The 25,211-nt window shown below is 41.1% G+C and overlaps 1 protein-coding gene across 1 annotated transcript in view; it reads left to right on the top strand.

Moving 5' to 3' along the window:
- LOC116890805 (histone-lysine N-methyltransferase KMT5B) overlaps nucleotides 1–24,758 on the top strand; it is a 36,753-nt gene extending 11,995 nt beyond the window's left edge. The window contains exons 2-10 of the mRNA XM_032891289.1: nucleotides 4,632–4,867; nucleotides 10,647–10,794; nucleotides 14,631–14,699; nucleotides 19,439–19,604; nucleotides 20,146–20,255; nucleotides 21,726–21,892; nucleotides 22,127–22,146; nucleotides 22,228–22,364; nucleotides 24,554–24,758. Of these exons, the coding sequence (XP_032747180.1) occupies nucleotides 4,708–4,867; nucleotides 10,647–10,794; nucleotides 14,631–14,699; nucleotides 19,439–19,604; nucleotides 20,146–20,255; nucleotides 21,726–21,892; nucleotides 22,127–22,146; nucleotides 22,228–22,364; nucleotides 24,554–24,758 (1,182 nt within the window). The 5' untranslated portion in view covers nucleotides 4,632–4,707. The remainder of the gene's footprint in view (nucleotides 1–4,631; nucleotides 4,868–10,646; nucleotides 10,795–14,630; nucleotides 14,700–19,438; nucleotides 19,605–20,145; nucleotides 20,256–21,725; nucleotides 21,893–22,126; nucleotides 22,147–22,227; nucleotides 22,365–24,553) is intronic.
- The last annotated feature ends 453 nt before the right edge of the window (nucleotides 24,759–25,211 follow it).

Here is a 25,211-nt window from a genome sequence, read left to right as displayed (position 1 = left end):
ATAAATTCTGTCTCCAAGTGCTTTCTAAAACCTATCTTCTGTTGCCTATCCTTTCAGCATCTCTGCCCTACCCTGCCTCTCTAACCTTTTGTCTACCCTGCCACACTAGACTGTGAAGGTGTTTCTGCTCTAGGCTAGTGTTTGCCTTCAAAGTACACTTTTGATTGCTGCAGCTGGCTTCCTGTTTTCCCCTCAGCTTTCTTTAAAAAAGTTATCACACTTGCTTGACCAGAACTCCTGATTATTCTGCTTCTCTTTTCACTAAGGTGTTTATTTTTTCGTTTGTTTTGTTTTCGTTTTTTGAGACAGGGTTTCTCTATGTAGCTCTGGCTGTCCTATGAATACCAGTGTATAGGTATCTGTGTAGTTGGTGCTTTAAGTTAAAGGTTTATGTGTATGAGTGTTAAGCCTGCATATGTTTGTGCACCATATGCTGGAAGCTGGAAGAGAGTGTTATATTCCCCTGGGACTTGAGTAGCAGAGTTCTGAGTCATTTGGGTGCTGAGAGCTGAACCTGGGTCCTCTGCAAGAGCAGCAAATGTTCTTAACTAATCAGATATTTCTTCACCCTCTTGATTGAATTTTTGGTTTTTGTTTTTCAAATTATTGTTTATGTGCTGTGGTGCACAAGTGAAGGCCAACTTCTGCCTTTATGTGTGTGGATCCTGGAAATGGAACTCAAATTACCAAACTTATAAGGAAAGCCCTCTTACCCACTGGGCCATCTCAGTTGCTTTGATTACTAATTTATCATTTCTTGGTATGTTTTTCCCACAGGTGACCTGGGGAAATGGATCAGTTGGTAAAGTGCCTGCCACACACCCATGAGGAGCTGAGTTCAGGTCTCAGGAACCTATGTAAAAGCTGGATTTAGCAATATATTACAAAATTAGATAACAAACCATCTATTCCTTTAATCAGGGAGGCAGAGGCAGGAAAATATCTGTGAGTTTGAAGCCAGCCATGTCTACACAGCAAGCTCCTATACAAAATTCTTTAATTCCAACAGAGTCCCATTCAGGATCCTTTGCTGAGCTATATACACAGCATTGTGTCTTGGAAATTGGTGTTACTCTTGACTGACACACCGCCTACACTGTGTACCTGTTCAGACAGCAGCTTCGGTTGATCACATTGTAGCAGCCCTGTTGTTGTTCTTTAGTTGTTAACCTACATTCAGTTATAGTGAGAGCAACTTGCAGTGACTAAAGTGCTCTTCCTGGAATGATTTGCTGGTGAGCTTTTCCTAAAACTTAGGAAGAATCCTTGGTAGAATTTTTGGCAGGTTAAATTTCTGTGAATTCTGTTCTGTGAATTTTCTTAGAAAATTGGTCTGTCTTCTTTTTCCTGGCAGATAGTACAGTGAAGGAATGATTAGAGCAATTGTCCTCACATTAACTTGTATACCACACAGAGGTCTTGTCACACCTGGGGTTCCTGCTTCAAATCTTGTGAGTGGGACTATAAGTCATAATTTAAAGATTCTGCGTAGAGCAGTTGCTGTCCCATTGGGACCCAGGTTCTAACCCAGGACCCAAGTCATGCATCCATCACAAATCTAACTCCATCTCTAAAGGATCTGCCCCCTTCTGGCCTCTGTTGGCACCTGCAAACACATCACATAAAGTCTTTAAAGTCATGTCTGTCTATCCTCTTCTACAGTTACACTTAGGACTCCTAAAAACACATTCTTGAGTTATTATTCATAAGTGGTCTGTCACATGGGACATTCTTGGGAGTTTCCAAAAGGATCAAAAGTGCTTTAGTTGTCTTTGTTTTGTTTTTCCTGGAGGTACAGAACTAAAACAAAGTGCTGAGCAGAGGACTGGAGAAATGGCCTAGGAATTAAAAGTACTGGCTGTTCTTCCAGATGACCTGGATTCAATTCCCAGCTCCTATATGTCAGCTCAACACTGTAACTCCACTTCCAGGGGATCCAACACCCTTACACAGAATGCATACAGGCAAAATACCAATGTACATGAAATAAAAACAAATTTAAGCTAAATGTTGAGCCAAAAATATAGAGAAGTCATAGTATATGTATATCCTACCTTATCTGTGATTGACAGATCACAATATGTGATTGAGCCTTAGCACTGTGGGTATCTAATAGAAGATTTGAAATTGTCAGGCAAAAACTAATTAGAATTTCAAGACAATATGGACATATCACTGCAGTGTGGTCTAGACCCTCCTAACAGCTAAGGGAGATCATCAACCCGCAGTATGTTGTCCCAGCTGAGGGTGGAGACAAAATGTCTGGATTCTGGGCTGAAAAGAAGGCTCAGTGGTTAAGAGCACTGGCTGCTCTTCAGAGGACCTGGGCTCCATCCCCAACATGCACATGGTAGTTCAGAACTGTCAGTGTGTAATGCACTTCCACATGGTCTGACACCTTCTAATGACTTTTTGAGTACCTGGCATGCATGCATTGCATACATACAAGCAAAATACCCATACACAGAAAATAAAAATAAGTATGTTTTAATTGGTTCTTTAATTTTAAAAACATATTTGGAGGGTTGGGGGGAGTGGTCTTATGGAATAGTGCTCCTGTGGAGGTGGACAGTCTTCTTTCAGGAGTTGGTTTTTCCCTTTTACTATGTAGGTTCTGGGATCAAACACAGGTTGCTGGCTTTAGTGACAAACAATTTTGTCTACTGAGCTATCTTGTTGCTTTCCTAGAGGATCTGAGTTTGGTTCCTAGCACTCACAGTTACAGTTGCTGTTAACTCCAGCTCTAAAGAGTATCCAGCATCTCCCAAGGGCACTACCCACAGGTGGCATACAGTAATGTAATTCTTTCTTTCTTCCCAAGCTTAAACATTGTACATGGTACTTGATCATCAGTAAAGTCTTTAGACAAAATTCAGGCCTGAAGAGATGGTTTAGTGGTTTAGAACATGTACTGCTCTTGGTAGAGGAACTGAGTTTAATTCCCAACATCCACATCAGGCAGCTCATAACCTCCTATAATTCCATCTTCTGAGAACTGTACATTTCTGGCCTCCAAGGACACCAGAACTTGCACAAACATCCACACAGACACACACACTTAAAAATAATAAATCTTGGAGCTGGAGAGATGGCTCAGTGGTTAAGAGCACTGACTGCTCTTCCAGAGGTCCTGAGTTCAAATCCCAGCAGCCACATGGTGGCTCACAACCATCTGTAATGAGGTCTGATGCCTTTTTCTGGTGTGTCTGAAGACAGTGACAGTGTACTCATAGGTAATAAATAAGTAAATCTTTAAAAAAAATAAATTTAAAAAGTAAAAAAAAAAAAAAAAAAAAAAAAAGGTCTTTAAGCAAAATGAGTTTAATGATGATCCTGTGAGAACTGAAAGACAGTGAAATAAAAGCTAAACAGCGGCTGAATTTAGATAGAAACACCCAGAGGGAAGTACCTCAGAGACGCTTATCTTCACATCATCTAGGCGTCTTCACCTTCTAGCTGAGCCTGCTTGCTTTTTTTTAAAAAGCCCTCTGTGAAGTTATACAAAGAACTCTGAGGACACATAGAAATTGATGTGTTGTGTTTGTATCATTAAAGGTTTACCTTCCTTGGAGTCCTTCATTATTTATCATGAGGCTAGGGGTGTGGTTCAGTGGTAGAATACATGTTTAGCTTGTGTGAGACCCTGGTATCAGTTCCACTGCTCTCAGTAATGGTTATCACTTGTAGTTTTCTATGCCTTTATGAAGACAAAGACCCAGTATCTGTTATCAGGAGAGCCATGGCTAGAAGCGCTGAGTTGCATTGTTCTGTTGCAAGCACACTGTAGCATTTCATCCGCACTAGTGGAGTTGTGCTAGTACTCACAGATTCCCTTCAGTACTGAGGGTCTTCAGTTCTGCATTTTTCTCATTTGCAAGCTTTAGTTTCTCTTGAACTACAGTGCAACTCCCTTGTGAGGAACATTAGCAGCAGTAACTGTGACCTATCAGACCCTCAAATAAATCCCCATTCCCAAATCCAGCTCATTAATGTTCAGAAAGTGAAGAATATTGTATATACATTGTTTCCCTAAATTTGCTTGCCATTGTGAGGCACAGTAAAGCACATGTTTCCAAATGGGTATGAATATGGGTCCTTAAATGCCTTCAAACAGCAGAAAGATAGGAAATTCATATCATGATTCTGGAGATCAGAAGACAGCTTGCTCCCAAGGTGTCTTCTTTTCTTTCAATCTATGGGGCCTGGAATCAAACTTGAGACATCAGGCTTGGTGCGTGTCAGGTTCTTACATGTAAGTAGAGAATTCCTAGGTTTCAGTTGTCCCTTTTGGGAGTGAACAGAACTTCACTTATATGGCTTTTCTTAAGCTTTCCTATGGACAAAGGAGACACTTCCCTTGTATTTTACTCTGAGTTCATAGAGTGTTACCAAATTGTATCAGTGGGTTCTTGAGCTGTGCATAGGCAGAGATGTTTCTCAGTTCTTGGTAACTGAAAAGGGAAATGTTAATGGAACTAGAGGTCTGCTGTGGGAAGCGTGGGGCACTCCAGTCATGACTGACATATGGTGGAAGGGAGACAAGAATGGTCTGTGTGTCTTTATTACAGTCTGTTGACATGGTCTTTCATATATTTACCTCCTGTTTTGTTTTCATGTTTTGTTTCTGTCAGGAGAGAACATTGAAATTATTCTCTAAGCTTTCTGAAGAGAGTGACTAAATGCTCCTGGGTCAGGCTGTCTGTGGGTATGAAGTGGTTGGGAGACTCCAAGAACATGGTGGTGAATGGCAGGAGAAATGGAAGCAAGTTGTCTAATGACCATCAGCAGAATCAATCCAAATTACAGCACGCAGGCAAGGACGCCCTGAAGACTGGCAGAAACGCTGTTGAGAGGCGGCCCAACAGATGTACGTACACCTTCGTCTCAATGGGTTTGCTGGTGGTCGCCCGTATTCCCTCAGCTTCCTTGTTGTTACACTCCCTTGTTCTCACAGTCAGCAGATTAGTTTTTTGTTTGTTTGTTTTTCTTTTCTTTTCCTTTTGTCATTGGGGGTAGGGTGTGCTCCAGTATGTTGCTCAGGTTCTCCTCCTGGCCTCAAGTGATTCTCCCGCTTCAGCCTCCCAAGTAGCTAGCACTACAGACACACTAGCAGTTTGGGTTCTTACCATGTAAAATGTAAAACTTAAGTGTCATGCTTTATGTAATCTTTTTTAAAAATTATTTATTTAGTTCCCAAATATTACTCCCCTTCTTGGTCCCCCCTCCCAGAGTTCTTCACCCCATCTCCCCTCCCCACTTTATATATGATGCTTTTTTTTTTTTTTTTTTTACCCATAGCTTGTAGAAAGCTGATTTGTTCTGTAGGAGTTTTTAAAAAATGCTACTGCTGAATTTCTTATAAGTATAAATAAATGCCTTGCTGTAACTTCCAAAAGTGCTTCATGGAGCAAGCTGAACCATACTCCATGAGGAGTGGATGGATCAAAGATGGTCCTTAGAACACCCTCACGATCCTTGCCGTCTATTCAAGAAACCCTATGATGAGAAGTCACTTCCAAACCTCTGTGGTTCTTGGTGGGGATGAGGTGTTTTGTTTTGTTTTGTTTTGTTTTGTTTTGTTTACATTCTGAATGTCCCCTTCACAGTCTTTACAATCCCCCACCTCATCCCCCCTTCCCTTTGCCTCCCACTTCTAGCATCCCTCTTTTCTGGGGCATCAAGCCTCCACAAAACCAAGTGACAAGGCCTTTTTTTTTTTTTTTTTTTTTCTTCTTCTTCTTTTTTTCGAGCTGGGGACCGAACCTGGGGCCTTGAGCTTGCTAGGCAAGCGCTCTACCACTGAGCTAAATCCCCAAGGCCGTTTTTTTTTTTTTTTTTTTTGAGAATTGAGGAAGTTATAGGATTAGTTTCTTTTTCTTGTCCCCTCTCAAAAATAAAATGCCCTAGAACAAGCATATGTGTGAGTCGAGAGTTACAGGAATATCATCCAGAAGTGTCTACATCCATGTTAAGGATGACTTTCTCAGTCTGTGCTTTTCCTAACATTAGTCAGCCACTGTGAAGTTCCTTAGTTGGGTTGGGTCTGCCTCAGGCTCTTCAGCTTTGTCGGCAGATGCCGTTTACTGGGCTCAGGCACCTTTACTCTTTACTCTTTGAGCTCAGATCAGTGTGTTGTAGAAAGTGGGGCATAATTCCTGCTTGGAATTAAGAATGTGAGGGAGTACAAATAACTAGCTCTTCTCTGCAGGGACCCATGTTCATGGCTGAGGTCAACATAGGCTAAAACTATGCCCTCTCAGTAGCATTGCTGTGGTCAGAAAACAGGCATTTTTGAAGTTTTTAAATTGCTGGCTTCTTGCACATTGTAAAAGGTTTTAGTTTTAAGTTAAATTGTGGGAGATACAGAATGTAGAGAAGACAGCATCATGCTGAATGTTGTTGGAGAGAGAGGCAGTGACAGAGAAGGATCACATAAAGTGCTCTATATCAAAGAAGATGGTCAGCCCGACTTAAAACCAGGACCCAGAACACACAAAGCTAAATGCTGACAGCACTGGAGAGAAAGTAGACACTGCAGCAAGAAATCAGGTACTGGAGCAGTCCACCTTCAGTAATGGGTGCAACAACAGGCCAGAAGTGAACAGGAACAGGGTAGATTTTTAAAGCCCTGTAAATCAGCTAACCAATCAGGTATCAGCATAACATTCCATTCCATTCTTATTTCTCAAGTATACATGGAACTATGCCAGGCCATGTAACAAATAAGCAGACTTAAAAGGGGTAAACTCATTTAAATGTTTACACAGAGTAAATATTAAAGTCAATACAAATTTTACTACTACACACTCATGAATGACTGTTGATTCAAAGAAGAAATTAAAAGGGAAACCAAATTGAGCAGGTTGGCACATACCTCTTTATCCCAGCGTTTGGGAGGCAGAAGAAGGAAAGGTCCTGTGAGTTCAAGGGCAGCCTGGGAGAAATAAACCCAAATAAACTTGTAACAAGTAGTCATTTAAAATCAGCAGAGCCTACCTACAAAGAAAGCCTCAGGCTCAGAGGGTTTAATTGTTGTATTCTCTGAGATGTCTCAAGAACCAGTACTTGAGAAAATCTTAGGAATACTTGCAACTTATTTTCTTACCCTGATGCCAAAACTAGACATCACAAAAGTACAGAGTGTGGCACTACATCTGAATATGAACAAAAATATTCTTCACAAAATAGCAGCATATCATTCATTCTAAGGGTGGAGACCATTTTCCTAGAATCCCATCTCCAGGGCTTTGGGGGGTAGTTCTGTCTGTCTGTCTGTCTGTAACTTGACAGGCTTGAGAGATGGCTCAGCGGTTAAGAGCACTGCTCTTCCAGAGGTCCTGAGTTCAATTCCCAGCAACTGTAGGGTGGCTCACAACCATCTGTAATGGGGTCTGATGCCCCTTTAGGCATGAAGATATACATGCAGATAGACCACTCATACGTAAAATAAATATGTAAATAAATCTCCTAAAGAAAATTTTGTTTATTATTCTCAGCATTCTAAAGGCTGATACAGGAGGATTACTAAGAGTTCAGAACCAGCCAAGACTTCGTGAAGAGAACCTTGCTCAAAAGAATAACAATCTAAGGATGTAGCCTGATGATAAGTGATTCAGCTAGGGTGTAGGAGGTTCCAGGTTCAGCCTCAAGCACAACAGAAACATTTCATTTACAGTGCCGTCCAAAACAGTAGCAATGAGAATCTACAAAGTATTCATATATTTCTGAAAACTAAAAAATGCTGTTGAAAAAAAATTGAAGACTTGGGCTGGAGAGATGACTCAGTGGTTAAGAGCAATGAGTGCACTTCCAGGAGTCCTGAGTTCGATTCCCAGCAACCACATGGTGGCTCACAGCCATCTGTCCTGGGATCTGATGGTCTTTTTTTTGGCATGTAGGTGAACATACGGACAGAGCACTCATATGTAAAGTAAGTAAACCTTTCTTAAACCTTGAAGGCCTAATGGATGGAGTAACATGTTGCTTGTTCCTTGATTAGGCAACAGACGGCAATACTCTCCAGGTGATTCTGTCACAACAGAATAGCAAACATTGATTGGAGTCATGGAGAGTAAAGTTAGGAAACTCTGCTTCCTCTGTTTCAAAGCTTCCTTCACTGCTGCAGTAATCAGCACAAGGGTGTCCAGCACATCTGTGCTCCTGGAGTACATTTAAGAACAAGAATAATAGCACAGTTTAGATCTTTCAACAAGGCTAGAAGGGTTTGCTAGGACTGACACTCAGGGCTTCTAGATAAGTGTTTCTCCACAAAGCTGCATTCTCCTTTCCTTTCCTTTTCCTTTTCCTTTTCTTTCCTTCCCTTTCCTTCACTTTTCCTTTCCTTTCCTTTCCTTTCCTTTCCTTTCCTTTCCTTTCCTTTCCTTTCTTCCTTCCTTTCTTCTTTTCTTCCACAAGGAAAAATATGATGAAGGAGAATTAGGTCTCTGTATCCAGAGTGAAGTGAACCCAGCACACCATGTGTGGGAAACATTAAAGCAAACACAGGCATCATTTTCCTGATCTCACAAGGGGCAATGTTCTTTTTTAATAGGACATTTAAAAAAACACAAGGAACAAGAAAAAAAATCACCTAAAAGTAAAAAGACAACAACCATAGAATGGAGTGGGGGAACTAAATCATATGTCTACAAAGGGCCATCTCCAGAATATACAAAGAGCTCTTGAAAGCCAAGGTGAAAGACAGAACCCAGTTTCAAAATAGATTACAGACCGAAGTAGACATATTGCTCCAGAGATATGCAAGTAGCCAGTAGCATATTTAATTTGTCAGCACTGCCAGCAAGACAGCTAGAATCAGGATGACAGGCTGTTGACAAGGAGCGAGAGGCTTGGACTCTCCCAGTCTGGTAGAGATGAGACCCCCACTAGGAAGACTTTGTGGATAGACGATATTTTTACAGAGGTTTGTGGCAGCATTATCCAGAATAGTCCCAAAATGGAAACAGCTCAGGTATGTCTGCTAGCCAAAGTAATTTTTAACCATAGGACAAAAATCCTGATACATAGTGTAACATAATGAAGTGTGCCAGCTAGAAGAAGCCAGTCACAGAGCATCACATATATTATCATTGCAGCATGTAAAGTTTTCAGAGCAGGCAAATTGAAAAGAGACATAGTAGGTCATTGGTTGCCTCAGTCTGAGCAGTTGCTGGGGACAATGAGGCTTCTTTTGGGTCCACATGGGGGTGGTGACGGGAGATCAACGCTGTCAATCTGTTAATCATTGAATTATCTGTTTTACCTGGTTAAGTTTATATTTCAACACACCTTAGAAAATGTAGCAGGGTAAGGGTTAAGGGTATGTATAACTCAGTGCATACCTTGCATGCGTAAGGTACTAGGTTTGACCCAGACAACTATTTAGTTTGTGGCTGTTATTACTGTTTTAATTTTTATTTGTATGGATGTTTTGCCTGCATATATGTTTGTATACATTCCTGGTGCCTTCAGAAGTCAGATCTCATGCTAGGTGGTGGCAGTACATGCCTTTAGTCCCAGGATTTGAGAGGGAGAGGCTGGTGGATCTTAGAGTTCAAGGTCAGCCTGGTCTATAGAATGAGTTTCAGGACAGCCAGGGATACACAGAGAAACTCTGTCAAAAAAAATCCAATTAAAAACAAAACAAAAAAACATCTTCTAGAACTGAAGTTAGAAATAGTTATGAGCTATAATGATATGGGTGCTGGGACTTGAACCAGGGTCTAGAAGAGCAGTCAATGCTCTTAATAGCTGAGTCATTTCCTCAGCCTCTTAGATCCTTCTCACATGTTTATATGCAAATACTTTGATTGCAGAAGTCATATACCCACTTCCTTGGAAAGGACCCATATGGTTTATTTTGTGAAAGAATGGATAAAGAGGTTAAACCTCCCATTCTCAATGTGCTGATTTTGAGAGCTTAAACTTACACTGTCATCAGTACTTTGTAAATTATGTGCTAATTCCTGGAGCCGACTGAACACTACTCATGAGCCACCAGCACCGATGGGAGCTTTTTGTTTCTGCATATGCCTTCTCTGCATTGCTTCTCAGTGAAACCCAGCCACTTACGTTATCCATTCATTTCACTCATTGAGAAGTTTCTCAAACAGAAGTACAATAGAAATAAGCCTCTCATTTTTCATTCCCTGTCTTTCTCCACTTCTGTGTAACTAAACCCAGGCAAGATTTTAACTTCTGGTCCTCAGTTATCCATAAAAAGGATATTGGTCATTTAGCTACCCAAAAGCAGGAAGCCCATCTTAATTCCTTGAGACCCTTTGGTTCTTGGGATCCACATTTATGGCATTTCTTGATGGCTGTCTGCATCCCTGTTGTTTTCTTCTCCCTATCCCTGTCTGTAATGGCCCTGTGTGCCGTCTCCACTGTTGATGGAGTGGAGAGTTGAATAAGCTCCCGAATCCCTGGACCCTGTTGTTAGGAAACCTGAAAATATTGTCAGCTGCCCACATTCTCCTAATGGTTGGATGTACTGTATCTGGTTTTCTTTCTGTCTAGCATAAAGAATATTAATATCTAATCATGAATAGTAACTCCAGCTGATGATGCCAGTTTGGATGCAGTGGGGATTTTAAGGAGATTGAATTGTTTCACCAAGTTATATTTCTTTCTTTTGCTGTTCACAGGTCATGGTAACTCGGGATTTGAAGGGCAGAGTCGCTATGTGCCATCCTCTGGAATGTCCGCCAAGGAGCTCTGTGAGAACGATGACTTAGCAACCAGTTTGGTTCTTGATCCCTATTTAGGTTTTCAAACACACAAAATGAACACTAGGTAATTTTGATTCTTTCTCCTGCATAGAACCAATAATGATGTCCAACTTAAAACAGATGATGAATCTGAATTATAAATGACAATAGCATTCTTTGATACAGAACAGTTTTCTGTGAGCCAAGAGAAGCAGGCAGAATCTGGAAAGAAAGTCCACTTTTCCACCTTGCACTGGAGGGGGGTGTCTTTTCCATGGCTTCAGTATGGAGTCTTCCTGTTTTAAATAATGTCCACTGGTGTTTTTGCCTTCTTGTGTAACCCTTGCAACTCAGCAGGTAATACTTGTATATTCCATATGCAGATAGGAACCTGTTTAGAGTCTAAATGCTCTGTCAGTCAGAAACTGCTTCGACAGTCTCGGGGCTATGAGTGTGTGAGGGAGAGAAGACAATGCAAGCCTCACCTTCTGAGTTCTGGGACTAAAGACATGTACTACCATGCCTGCTCTGGTTCTTTGACTCAAGTCTGAGGTCTCTGACTCTTGCAGTCCTCTTAAGAACCATTTTTCTCTTGGGAAAGACACTAAGATCATCCTACAGTTCTTTTTCTCTTTGGTTCTGTGGCGAAGGGTTTTGGATCTGGTGGAAATGGTTCCACTAGCGATTTAGAGATGAGATGACCTCTGGGTCCATTCCTTCTCATCTCCATCATATATAGGCTTCCTGTAGCCCTATGGCTGTGATCATCCAGGAGAATTGAAAACCACGTTTAATAAGCTCTGATTGTTAGGGGAGACAGGAATTGAAAGGAAGACTTGAACACCCTTTACCCTTTAAAATTTTCCCTTTTCTAGAAGTAAAACAGGACTAGTTTTTCTTACTTACCAGCTTTATTGTATATCTAGAAAGAATGGCAGTAAAAGGTGTCTTTGGAATTCCATGACCTCTATCCCTTTGAGTCACTCACTGAACTAAACGTTATATACATTGTAGTTAAGCTGACTACACCCTGTGCCAGCCTACCACCTCATACTGCTTGAATCCCAGTTCCCATTCAATGATATTGATGCCTGTTCTCCTCGAAGATGACCTGATAGGATTTCAGTCATCCTCTGTATCTTTGCCCCTCCCCCGCCCCCCTTTTAAATAATCGGATTACTTAAGTTGTCTATGTTGATTATATCTTTTTTTTTTTTTCTTTTCTTTTTTTCGGAGCTGGGGACCAAACCCAGGGCCTTGCGATTGCTAGGCAAGCGGTCTACCACTGAGCTAAATCCCCAACCCCTGTTGATTATATCTTATATATTAAGATACAGAGGCAAATGAAATATTTTAGAAAGCTATTTCATTATAGTCAGAATAAAAGTTTTAGTTGCTTATGGAAGAATATTTATTTTGAACCCCAGACTATTCCAGAGAATAAAGGGTTATACCTGTCAATGGCTCTGTGGTAGAGAGTATTGTGGTTTTTTTCCCCAGGACACTGGTATTTCTTAGCCTATGGATGGAAACTGGGATTTTGCATTTCTAACAAGCCCCTGATCTGTATTTAGAATAATTTAGTCTAAACCCAAGTTTCCTGAGGCTCACTTAAAATGATGTGATCATAAAGTTCAGAGGCCTAAGGGTGTGGCTCAGTGAAGTGCTCACCTATTATAAGAGAATCCAGGTGAGGAAGAGAAAAATAGAAGAGAGGGAGAAAATCTCAGTATTGTCACAGTTATTGATACTTGTAACCTTTTTGTATGGCAGGACTCCTGAGTTAACTGTGTTCTGTTTCCACAGAAACTGGAACACCTAAGTAAGTGTTTCGGTGCAACATTTAGTCCACTCACCTGAACCAGCCTTGGGGAGTGGGCAGGACTAGTCTACTCCAGATAGAATGGCCCCAGACTCCCATGCATAGTGACGGCTTCCTCACACAGGTCTCAGCAGCTCCCTGCAAGCTGTGTTTAGGAATACACAATCTCTTGTCTCCTTGTCTCTCTCCCTCTGCATGCCTATAGTTCTGGGGATAGGTCAGGGCCTCATACCCGTTAAGCAAGACTACCACTGGCCTGCGACAGCAGCTCTTCTTGCCTTCTCTCTCCCTCTTCCCAGGAGCTTCCCGGCCTGTGTTTGTGTTTGGAAGCAGTAGCAGTTGTGGGATTTGAGAACTTACAGCGGCGGTTCTGATTGGAAAGGCACTTTGCCTTTTTATTTGTTGGTTTTGGTTTTGAGGCAGGGTCGTGCTGTGTAGCCAAAGTTGACCTCCTACTCAGTCCTGCCTTGGTCTCCTGAGTGCCATATTAAAGATGTGCAGCCCCACACTTGGCACAGGTGCCGATATTTTGATCTTAGTTCCTCAGCATTTTCCCACCAGTAAAGCAGAGCTATATCATGAGAGCTGAATAAACAGAAAGTACAAATTTACATTTGCTATAATTTTTTAAATTGCTTCTTTAAAAAAAAAAAAGATTTATTTATTTATTTATTTATTTATTATATAAGTACACTGTAGCTGTCTTCAGACACACCAGAAGAGGGCATCAGATCCCATTACAGATGATTGTGAGCCACCGTGTGGTTGCTGGGAATTGAACTCAGGACCTTTAGAAGACAACCATTGCTCTTAACTGCTGAGCCATCTCTCCAACCCTTAAATTGCTTCTTGTCAGATGCGAAACTTAATTTTTTTTATACTAGGAGACTAGAGCTGTGGACACAACCTCTGAGTTTTATATAACTTATTTCATTTTTATTTTATGTACATTGGTGTTTTGACTGTATATGTATGTCTGTGTGAGGGTGTTTGATTCCCTGGAACAAGAGTTACAGATAGTTGTGGGCTATTATGTGGGTTCTGTGAATTGAACCCGAGTCCTTTGGAAGGAAAGTTAGTACTCTTTTTTTTTTTTTTTGGTTCTTTTTTTCGGAGCTGGGGACCGAACCCAGGGCCTTGCGCTTCCTAGGTAAGCGCTCTACCACTGAGCTAAATCCCCAGCCCCGAAAGTTAGTACTCTTAATCACTGCACCATCTTTTCAGCCCCAATACCTCTGACTTTTAAAAAGGAACTTGGGGCCAGGCAGTAGCCTAATCCTTTAATCCCAGCACTTAGGTAACAGAAGCAGATGGATATCTGAGTTCAAAGCCAGTTGGGTGTACCAAGGGAGTTCCAAGATAGTCTGGTCTACACAATAGAGAAACCCTGTCTCAGGGTAGGAAAAAGGGGGGAGTTGGAGCAAGTGTGTAAGGAAGGGATGGGTGGGTGGCTTTAGTAGTCCCCTCATCTAGGCAGCATGACTCACTTGGATCGTTTATACTTTAATCCCATGCCTTTAATCCCAACATTCAAGAGTCTGAGGCAGAGGCAAGTGGATTGCTTGAGTTTGAGTCCAGCCTGGTTACATACTGAGTCCAGGTTATTCAAGACTACATAGAAAAACCTTGTCTCCAAAACAAAAACGAAAACAACAAAAAAGTCAGGTGTAGGTCAAAAAAAGTGGTTTATGAAGCAAGAATTATTGTCTGGGAACTGTTCCTCTAAAGCTGTGCTTGATTTTCCAGTCTAAAGTTGCCTGGCAGTCTTAGCTTTCCATCATTATAGCTGAATTGGTTTCTCCTGCTGTGGGTTTGCTTATGCATATCCTCTCCTGAATATCATTTATAAATATGTAATATCATTTTAGGATTTGATGCTTGACTAGAATACATAAAGGAATTTTGTGAATTTGTGGAAAATTTGTATTGTGAGAACAAAAGGTTTTTAACAATCTGGCATTGCTATCTGTGGAATATCCCTGTGGATTCATAAAGTTTTAAATATTATTGTTAAAGATTTGTGCTCAGTGAATGTTTAGGGATGACAAATAGCAGTTGTACGAAGAGTCTTCACTGTTGTTTGCTTTGTGTTTGTATAGCGCCTTTCCTTCGAGGAGCTCGAGACATATTTCCAAAGCTGACAGTTTTTCTCACAACAACCCTATGAGGTATGTAGTGTGCATTTCAAATAAGCAAGGCATAAGCCTGTGGTTCTGTCCTGGGCCATTTCATTGAAATAGGACTTGTTTTAAAATTATTTATTTTTATTTCATGAATTTGTGTTTTGCCTGTATGTGTGTTTGTACGGGGTGTTCGATCACCCTGGAACTTGAGTTAACAGACAGTTGTGAGCTGCCTTGTAAGTGCTGGGATTTGAACTCAGGTCCTCTGGAAGAGAACCTTAACCAATGCTCTTAACCAATGAGCCATTTCTCCAGCCCCCCAAATAGGACTTCTAAAGCATTTAGTAATTCTTTTAAACTGTATGGTATTGCTGGAGGCAGAGTCAGGGAGATCTCTGTGAGTTGGAGGCCAGCCTGGTCCAGGAACCTTTTGCAGCTATGGTTTGCAGCTCTTTGAGCATTTTCTTTCTCTTCCTCTTTCCTGCCTTTTTCCTTCTTTTTCTCTCCCCGCAGCGCCCTCTGTTACTCTCTTGTGCATGCCAGTGGAGGGCATTGTAGCAGTTCAGCTAATACAAATTTGCTTGTTGGCGGTGGCGGTGGTCGCTTGTGTTTGGAAGACAGAAAAGTGAAATAGCAAAAATTCTGGGAAGTTAGTCTTAGAGAGTAGGAACAGGAGTGTGAGAATGTGAATATATGTTTGTTCCCTGTCCCTTTTAATAGCTGATTGTAAATTACATGTTTTATTTTGAATCGTAGCCACCAAGGTCTGGGAGAGAAGGACCTCTGTGTGAGTAGCAGACTTTGTAATCGAGAGAGTAAGCATGTCCATTTGGAGGTGCCAAGTGCCTCTCTCTCACTCTTTCCCTCTCCCTCCTGACATAGATGTCAGCACCCACTCTTGCCCTCGTCCCTTACACTGTAGGGATTAGCAGCATAAAGCTGGATAGCCTAGAGTCTCAGCAGGCTCCTGCCACCGAACAGTGTGAGCCTGGGGTTAAGCCCGGGACCACATGTAGGAAGATAGCTAACTCCTACAGCTAGGTAAGGTCACCCAAGTGCAGGCGCCTAAGGGCAAACAGAAGTCAGATCCTTTTCAGATCTGCACTCAGTTGGCAGATAGAGGTAGATCTCTTGAGTTTGAGGCCAGCTTGGGCAACATAATTCCAGGTCAGCCAAGGATACATATATGGGGGAGAGGGATGTAATAGGAAGTTATTTTCCTGCTTCTCAAGTCCGAAGTAGAGAAGCTTTTGCTTTGTCCTTAATGTTTGTTGACAGTTTTGTGTCATTGCATAATTTTTATCTCCCACAGTATTGGCCAGGTGTTAACTACTATGTATGTGAAGGGTCACTGAAATACTGTCTCCTTTCCTTTTTCCCCCTCACTTTTCAAGACAAAGTCTCTCTGTGTAGCCCAAGCTGTCCTGGAACTCACTGTAGAGCAGGCTGGCCTCAAACTCAGAGATTAGCCTGCTTCTGCCTCCAGAGTACTGGGACCAAAGGCGTGTGAGAGGACCTCCTCACATCGTCTTTCCTTCATACAGGAGTCAGCTGTGGCAGTAAATTTTCACATTTTAACTGAGTTAGACATTCCTGCTGGGGGATAACAAAGGATAATGCTGTGGTTTCCTTTAGGAGACAGAACTAGTTAGAGAATGAGAGACAGAGATCATCTCAGGAGAGATACATCCCAGGGAAAATAGTATGAGTAGAGTTATTTTATGTTGATTTTAGCTTTTAGTAGTTTAACATTGTGAACAATGAAAACTAGGGTACTTAAGGACATTTAAGGTTGGAATGAACATGTTTCAGAAAGTCAAGGACATACAAACTGTTAAAAATGCCTACCTTGGTCAAATGAGATGGCTTGAGATGTGGTAGGCAATTGCTGTGAAACTTGGTAGCTTGAATTTGATCCTGAAATCCACATGATGGAAGGAAAAAGTTGTCCTCGGACCTATATACACACACCACTCTTACTTTCTTACTGACTCTCGGTGTGTATGTGCACTACCTTCATTTCAGTCATATCTAGCTTATTTTTCTGTGTCTTTGAGTGAATTTAGCTTTTTCCATGTTGCTGAGGATGGAACTGAGGACCTTGCAGGTTAGGCATATATTCTACCTGGACTTACATCCCCACTGCCATCCCACTGTGTAAACCAGTGAGTTCCAGGACAGCCAGGGCACAGAGAACCCTTGCCTCAAAAAAACAAAACAAAATCAAAAACAGTGATGTCAAAACCAGAACAATGATGATGTCCTTTTCTTCTGGTCTCTCCCACTCTGGCCTCTTGTATGCTGCTGTACATAGAAAACTTAAGAACTAAGCCTTGGTGAAATCTTACAGTTTAAACTCTTACTGAAATGTTAATGGAAACTATGCATGGCAGTACACATGTAACACCAGCACTTGGGAGGTAGAAGAAAGTTGATTTGGTGTTCAAGGCCATCCTCATCTACATTGGGTGATCATGACAAGCAGCTGGTCTGGGTTACATGAGACCCTGTCTCAAAAAAAAAAAAAAGTTATTACATTGTGATGGCTTAGTTTGAATAGAGTTCTGTTGCATGCTGAGTTTGGTTGGAGTCTGTGCTAGGTCTTATCTCAGTGTTGTCAGGCGTAAAGTCACCACTTTAGATAATAAGTGCATAGTTCAAATATTTTTCTCTTGAATCACCTGTATCTTTTCATGGTTTTTTTTTTTTTTTTAAGATTTATTTATTTATTATATATAAGTACACTGTAGCTGTCTTCAGATACACCAGAAGAGGGGCATCAGATCTCTTTACAGATGGTTGTGAGTCACCATGTGGTTGCTGTGATTTTAACTCAGGACCTCTGGAAGAGCAGCCAGTGCTCTTAACCGCTGAGCCATCTCTCCAGCCTCCCAAGAAATTCTTTTCTTTTTTCTTTTTTCTTTTTTCTTTTTTTTTTTTTTCAGAGCTGGGGACTGAACCCAGGGCCTTGCGCTTTCTAGGCAAGCGTTCTACCACTGAGCTAAATCCCCAACTATTTTTTTTTTCTTTTCTTTTTTTCTTTTCAAGAAATTCTTAAATGAAGACCCTTAACTCTTTTTTTTTTTTTTTTTTTTTGGGTTCTTTTTTTCGAGCTGGGAAGACCCTTAACTCTACTCGGAGTTCAGGCTTCCTAAGCATAGCTCCAAAGGAGAGGTATGTTACTTGGAACCTGGCTATGCCGGCTGCATGTTAACATATTCTGCAGTCATTATGGCTAATTTTACAACTAAATCCTTTAAAATTCTAACTCAAATAAATTTCACCAATGTAAATAGTCTCATTTTCCAAATTAAGATTTGGGCATTTTGCCAGGGAGTGTTGGCACATGTCTTTAATCCCAGCACTTATTGGAGGCAGAGGCAGCTGGGTCTCTTGAGTTCCAGGCCACCCCTGTTTCTAGAGCCAAGTTCCAGAACAGCCAAGGCAACATAGGGAAACCCTGTCTCAAAAAAAAAAAAAAAAAACTTTTTTTTTGGCATTTCTCCTGTTCTCTGGATGAAGTTGTCCAACATCAGGTGGGTGGTTGGAATGTGTGTTTGAAAGTCCTATTGAGGACTGAAGAAATGGCTCAGTGATTAAGGGCACTGACTGCTCTTCCAGAGGTCCTGAGTTCAATTCCCAGCAACCACATGGTGGCTCAGGTGCCCTCTTCTGGTGTGTCTGAAGAGAGCAACAGTGTACTTATATACATAAAATAAATAAATGTTTAAATAAAAAAGAAGTCCTATTGAAATGCATGGAGTTTTCTGCTGTGCACAAAGACATAACTTTATTTTGTTTATGTCAATGTATCTCTGAACTCATTGCTCTGTTTTTAAGTCCTTTACCTCAAGTCTACATCAAACTCTTACCCTTATTACCTCTACTTGGATTTTTTTCTATTATAGGCCTTTCATTTTGTGCCTTTCAAAATAGGTGATTAGTGGATGTGTGAGGCAAGACAGTTTTTTGAGTCCTCTCATTTCACACTTAATGAGATAACAGTCAAAAGATTAAAGTGTTGTTTGAAGAAAAAAAGGAAGCTGAGCCCTGGGGAGATGGCTCAGTGGATAAAGAATTTGCCATATGAGTATGAGGACTGGTATTCTGGTTCCCAGAACCCACATTTAAAACATTTAAAGCTAGATAGATATAGCAGCCTGACTGTGATCTCAACACTCAAGAGTCGGGTGGCTCACTGCACTAGCCCAATCAGCAAACTCTGGATTTAGCAAAAGACTCGACTCAGATACATAAAATGGAGAACGATGGGGGAATGTGCCTAGTACCAACTTTTGGCCTTCACATGCACACATGTATGCATCTACACATGCAAACATGCATATATACCACATGCATACAGAGGAAAAGAGAAAAAAGGAAGATCTTTTCAGGTGATTGTAGTACTAATTGATGATTTAACTGTCAAGATTATTTTTTCTTTTTAAATCTTTGCTGTGATAACCACACTGTCTGTAGGATACCAGCTTCCTTAAGTTCTCTTCAATTGAATCAGTAGCTCAAGAATCGTGATAGATGGCCTAGAGAGATGGCTCAGAGGTTAAAAGCACTAGCTACTCTTGCAGAGGACTCTGGTTCAGTTCTAGCACTTATAACTGTCTGTACCTCCAGTTCAGGGGATCTGACATCCTCTTGTAACTCCAAGGGCACCAGGCACACATATATGCATGCAGGCCAAATACATGATACTTATAAAATAAGTCAGTTAAAATTTTTAAAGAATTATGATAGATAACTAAACTTGCTATTTTGATTTCTTTCAGATTTCGGCCTATAAAAGGAAGGCAGGAAGAGCTAAAGGAAGTAATTGAACGCTTTAAGAAAGATGAACACTTAGAGAAAGCTTTTAAATGTTTGACCTCAGGTGAATGGGCACGACATTATTTTCTCAACAAAAACAAAATGCAGGAGAAATTATTCAAAGAACATGTAAGTTAAGTGCATTAATGCTGCTAACCTCTGTCCAGATAAGTAGGAGCTAACTGTGGTAGTTGAAGCTGGAAGATTGGTACAAGTTCAAGGCCAGACTGGGCTACACGAGTTTTAGCTAGCTAGATTACAATGTGAGACTATCTCAGAAAAACAAAGATTTATATATGAACTGAAGTCTGGATGTCTGTAAGCACTGAGGTTTTATGTCTAACAGTGGTGGCAATGGCTTACAGAGCTTGGACCCACGGCACACCCTGGGTAAATGCTCTGCCACTTGACTAGTCACCAGCCAGGAGTGAATGTAAAGATCTGTAATACAGAAGGTGACCTGGCTGCTCATCTGGAGTGAAGTTCTTTGTGTACTTCTAGAGCAGCAAAGCCAAGCCATTGAGTACTTACATGTGTGAACACTAAGACTAACAGGAAAGGTTTTCACTTGGCTATCCAATGGTTTACATTGTTGTTGGTGGTGATATACTTTTATGATTTTGAGAAAGTCTAACAGAATGAATAATAGTCACGTTTTTTCCTGCTTTAGGTCTTTATTTACTTGCGGATGTTTGCAACTGACAGTGGATTTGAAATATTGCCTTGTAATAGATACTCTTCAGAACAAAATGGAGCCAAGATAGTTGCAACAAAAGAGTGGTAATTATTACACTAGTCAAAACTCAGTGTATATCTGTTTAAAGTTCTGAAATTGTCATTGAAGTACTTAAGAAACCATGGTCAGGGTGAGCCAGTCTTTCCCTGAGAATCAGTGCAGTTCCAAGCTCTGACCTGTTGATTCAGGGAGAAGTGAAATCAGAAATCTGGGTGACCTGGTCCCATCTCTAAGCCACAGCATGTTGATTTTAAATAGCTGTTTTGTGCTGGACTGCTGAAGAAGGGTGCCAAGGTTTATGACCTACTTCCAGGGTCAGTATGACAGGTCTTAAATATTACAGATAGAAACATTTGAATACATGAACCTGCTTTAAAACATGCATGCATGCTTAAAGAAAAGTAGTAATGACCTTTAATCCCAGCACTTAGGGGTCAGACAAACAGATCTTTTTTGAGTTCAAGGCCAGCCTGATCTACATAGTGAGTTCCAAAGCCAGCCAAGCTACACAGTGATGTCGCGTCTCAAAAGTAAAGTCAAATCTCAGTTTGAGGCTTAAAAGTCATAGATTAGAACAAAGGTGTTTCTCTCTTCCCTGTTAGTGCCTGTTCCTTACCTTTTATTCCAAGGGAAATAGGCAGTCCCTCCAATGGTTCTTTAGTATTTTAATAGCAAAAATTTCAGGGGTCAGGTACCTAAAAATAGAATGTGCAAAAGAGCATTATTCCCAAGTAGACTCCTGGGATGGGTGTACACAAAGGTATTCTGCCTCAGATTTGGACTGAACTACTTACTGATTGACTCTTGTGGCTCCAGTGTTGCAGATGGCAGGCTTGAGATCTAGGGCCCAAGGACTGTACTTTGTAATTAAGTAGCCACCAACTTCATGGAGTCTTGGAAATATAGCCTGTCTCAATGAAGAGGTGCTGTATACATCCTCACCAGAGTTCACATTGTGTTCTTTTTCTCTTTCATAGTTCCTATAGTAACTGCCTGCTGAAGTATTATTTGGGATATGTGGACTTAAAATACATAATTAAGAGGAATTTTACCTCTTCTTCCTTGGCATGACTACTAGGAAACTTGAGCTTGTAGTTTGGGCTTATTACTTTTATCACTTTTATCACTTATCACTTTTAGTGAGTGGTGCACCCTACTGGAGGATGACAACAGTCTGGGTCTCCATGACCCCACTGCTGTGGGACCCATTTGCAAATACAGTGCACAACAGCAAGTAGCTGAGCCCCTGCCTCCCATGAGATGCTGATTCAGGCTCTGCAGGGGGTTGAGAGTTACAAGCAGCACCGTGCCTTACCTAGAGAAGCTTCCATTTTCTTGTGGGAGTAAGGTAGATAAGAAATCAGGAAGAGCATGCTCAGGTGAACTCCAGGTCAGTCAGCAAAGTATGTGGAGCCAGGGTTACTCAGTTCTGATATTTAGTGGGAAGGCTTATTTTTTTTTTAAAAGAAGCCTTATTATAATTACTAGTAATTTTTATCACATATTTTAAATAGGAAACGAAATGACAAAATAGAATTACTGGTGGGTTGTATTGCCGAACTTTCAGAAATTGAGGAGAACATGCTACTTAGACACGGAGAAAACGACTTCAGTGTCATGTATTCCACAAGGAAAAATTGTGCTCAACTCTGGCTCGGTCCTGCTGCATTTATAAATCATGGTAAGCTGCCTTCTGAGGCGTCTACGCTGTGTGGGCTGGCTGCCCACAGCTAGTGTGGCCTGGCCATACTCAGGGGAGTTTGGAATGGCCATTATCTTCAGATTTATTAAATATGCCCAGTGTGACTTGAGACCTAAACTGTGATGTTGTCTGGAAAGCCTTTTCAGATTCTGTAACTTCGTGTTTCAGATCTTATCAGCAGTTAATTGACTTTCTCTTTTGGACATTTTTCAGATTGCAGACCTAACTGTAAGGTAAGCATAAATGAAGCCAAATACCAGAGATTCTTTGTTTGCCTTGGGTGTGAGACTCTTAACAAGTTACTTCTATTTCAGTTTGTGTCAACTGGCCGAGATACAGCATGTGTTAAGGCTCTGAGAGATATTGAACCTGGAGAAGAAATTTCTTGTTATTATGGAGATGGGTTTTTTGGAGAAAATAATGAGTTCTGCGAATGTTACACTTGCGAAAGGTAAAGGATCAGACTCCCTTCCTATTCAGCATGTAGCTATCATGATGGTGAGCTGTTTACCCTGCCCAACCGCCCACATCACTGAGTGTAGAGCTAGCATGTGCTCTGCAGCTTGGCACCCAGTGAAGTGGGAAAAGCAGGACTAGATGCGATAGAACTGTTACTGATGGGTCACGATACAGAAGTGCTTAAGAGAAAGCAACAATAAATATAGTCTCTGAAGGTGTGCAAAGGAGAGACACAGTGGAGGTTACAAGTTTCTACTTAAGTTGTACTAATTTCACTAGAAGAATTTTGAAAGGTAAAATCTGATGACAGGCCCTCAAGATAAGATCTGAGTAAAAAGAACTGTGATGTTAGCTGTGAGCACATAGATGTCACTCCTTTCATAATAATACATTTATTTTTGGAATTGACCAAAACTATATTAAAGCTTATGAAACAGTATGCCTGATGAAAACCAAGAAAAACAAAAAAGAACATTGGGGGTAGCCCAGCAAGGTAGTTTATGCCGATAATTACAATATTTGGGAGGCTGAGCCAGATGCACTGGGAAAAGTAGGTAAATCTAGGCCACATAGCAAGCTCATTCTCAAACAAACATGAAAGAAATCTAGTCCTTGGCACTGAACAACGTCGACCACAGCAAAGGTTAGAGGAGGGTTGGTGATATAGTAGATACAGAGCTGCCTAAAGTACAGGGAGCCTGGATAGATCCCAGAGCTGCATGAGTGGCTATTGTGGTGGCACATGCCTGTCATTCCAGTACTCAAAGTGAGGCAGGAAGATCAGAAGTTCTGGTCATAGAGCATCTGAGACCAGCCTAAGAAACAAGAGAATTGTCTTAACAGATATAAAGATGATTATAAAGTGGTTATGGTCAAGATTGATAGATACATTGCTTAGGAATGAACAATAGTGAACAGAGTTCTAAACAAGCAAAGTACATATAGGAAGTGAGTACTACTACTGCTTCTGGGGAAAAAATAAGCTAAACTCCCAAATACAATTTAAATAAACAATATAAAATGATTAGGAAAAGATCTGCTTAGGGGCTTGAGAGGTAAGAGCATGTGCTGCTCTTCAGAGGACCCAAGTTTAGTTCCCACCACACATGTTGTGCTGTTTCTGCCACTCCAGGGAAACTGACACCCAACCTTCCTGTCCTCTGAGGGTTTGTGTGTGTTTGTGTGCACACACATAATTAAAAAGAAAATAAATCTTTACCCAAAGCCGAATGTGGTGGCACATGCCTTTAATCCCAAAACCCAGAAAGTAGAAGGCAGCAGATCTCATGTGACTTAGAGGCTATCCTGGTCTACATAGAAAGATCCTGAACAGCTAGAACTAGAGACCCTGTGTCAGAAGGGAAGGAAGGGAAAGGAAGAAAAAGGGGAGTTGGGGGGGGGACAGAGAGAGAGACAGAGACAGAGACAGACACACATCCCGAAAGCTCTTCCTACCTAACTTTAGGGTTTTAAAGGTCATGACTTAAGTAGTAAATCTAAAAAAAAATGCTCAAATGACCCAGTTAAGTCAAAGTCAGATGAATACACAGCTCAGCAGCTAAGAGTTCATACTGATTGTTTCATAGGATCCAAGTTCCAGTCTTAGACCCTGTGTCAGGTTCTTCACAGCCCCCAGTAACTCCAGCTCCAAAGATCTGAGGCCACTTCTGGCTTTTGTAGGCTCATATGTGAGTGTCTACACACACACACACACACACACACACACACACACACACACACACACACACACACGTCATAGAACATTGAATACATTCATGAATGTTCTGTGTAAATGTGAGCTTTCAAAGCATGTGTTTAATGCACGATTACTCTTAGACAGACATGGTGCCAGAAAATTGAATGCTTGGTAAGATGGTTGTAATGTAGGATTTTAGTTTTGCTTCCTAAAAGAAATAATGTAAATTGAAGAATCCGCTACATAGTGTTTCTACAGATCAGGTCCACAGGCAGAAAATGAATGAGACAGACATTGTAAGTATACTTTCAAAAGAGTTTTGGTAGATGCGTGTTGGCCCTCTCTGAGAGCTCTAAAGCTAGCGGTTCTCTGTGGTGGAGGCCTCATCAGTTCATGTCAGCCCTGTTGGCCACACACCCTCAGCAGCTAAGCTTGTTTTAAATAATGTGCTCCATTTGTTTGACCTTTGCTGTTTTCTCTTTCAGACGGGGAACTGGTGCTTTTAAATCACGAGTAGGACTGCCTGCGCCTGCTCCTGTTATCAATAGCAAATACGGACTTAGAGAAACAGATAAACGCTTAAATAGGCTTAAAAAGTTAGGTGACAGCAGCAAAAGCTCAGACAGTCAGTCTGTCAGCTCTAATACAGACGCAGACACCACTCAGGAAAAAGACAATGCAAGTAAGTAAGGGAGCTACTGTAAGGTGCCGGTTACACTCCTCAGTTCTGTAGAATGCCCCAGGAGTTTTTTGGGGGTTTTTTGTTTTGTTTTGTTTTGTTTTTAAGATTTATTTATTTTATATTTGTTAGTACACTGTCACTATCTTCAGACACACCATAAGAGGGAATCAAATCCCATTACAGATGGTTGTGAGCCACCATGTGGTTGCTGGGAAATGAACTCAGGACCTCTGGAAGAGCAGTTCAATGCTCTTAACTGCTGAGCCATCTCTCCAGCCTAGCATCAGTAGTTTTGAAGTTCCAAATTCATAGAAACTGAGACTCGAGGCATTTCAGCTAGAAATGCACTTGGCAGTATACACGTTTAGTCCATAGCAGTTTTCATCCACTCCAAATTTAGAGCAAACCTCTATATGTATTGTTGAATACTTGGTAATTTGACATTGAAATATTCAGTATAT

This window comes from Rattus rattus, chromosome 2 (genome assembly GCF_011064425.1).
Source record: "Rattus rattus isolate New Zealand chromosome 2, Rrattus_CSIRO_v1, whole genome shotgun sequence".
In the NCBI taxonomy this organism is placed as follows: Eukaryota; Metazoa; Chordata; class Mammalia; order Rodentia; family Muridae; genus Rattus; species Rattus rattus.
Note: the sequence above shows the minus strand (reverse complement) of the source record. Positions and strands in the feature narration are given on the sequence as shown.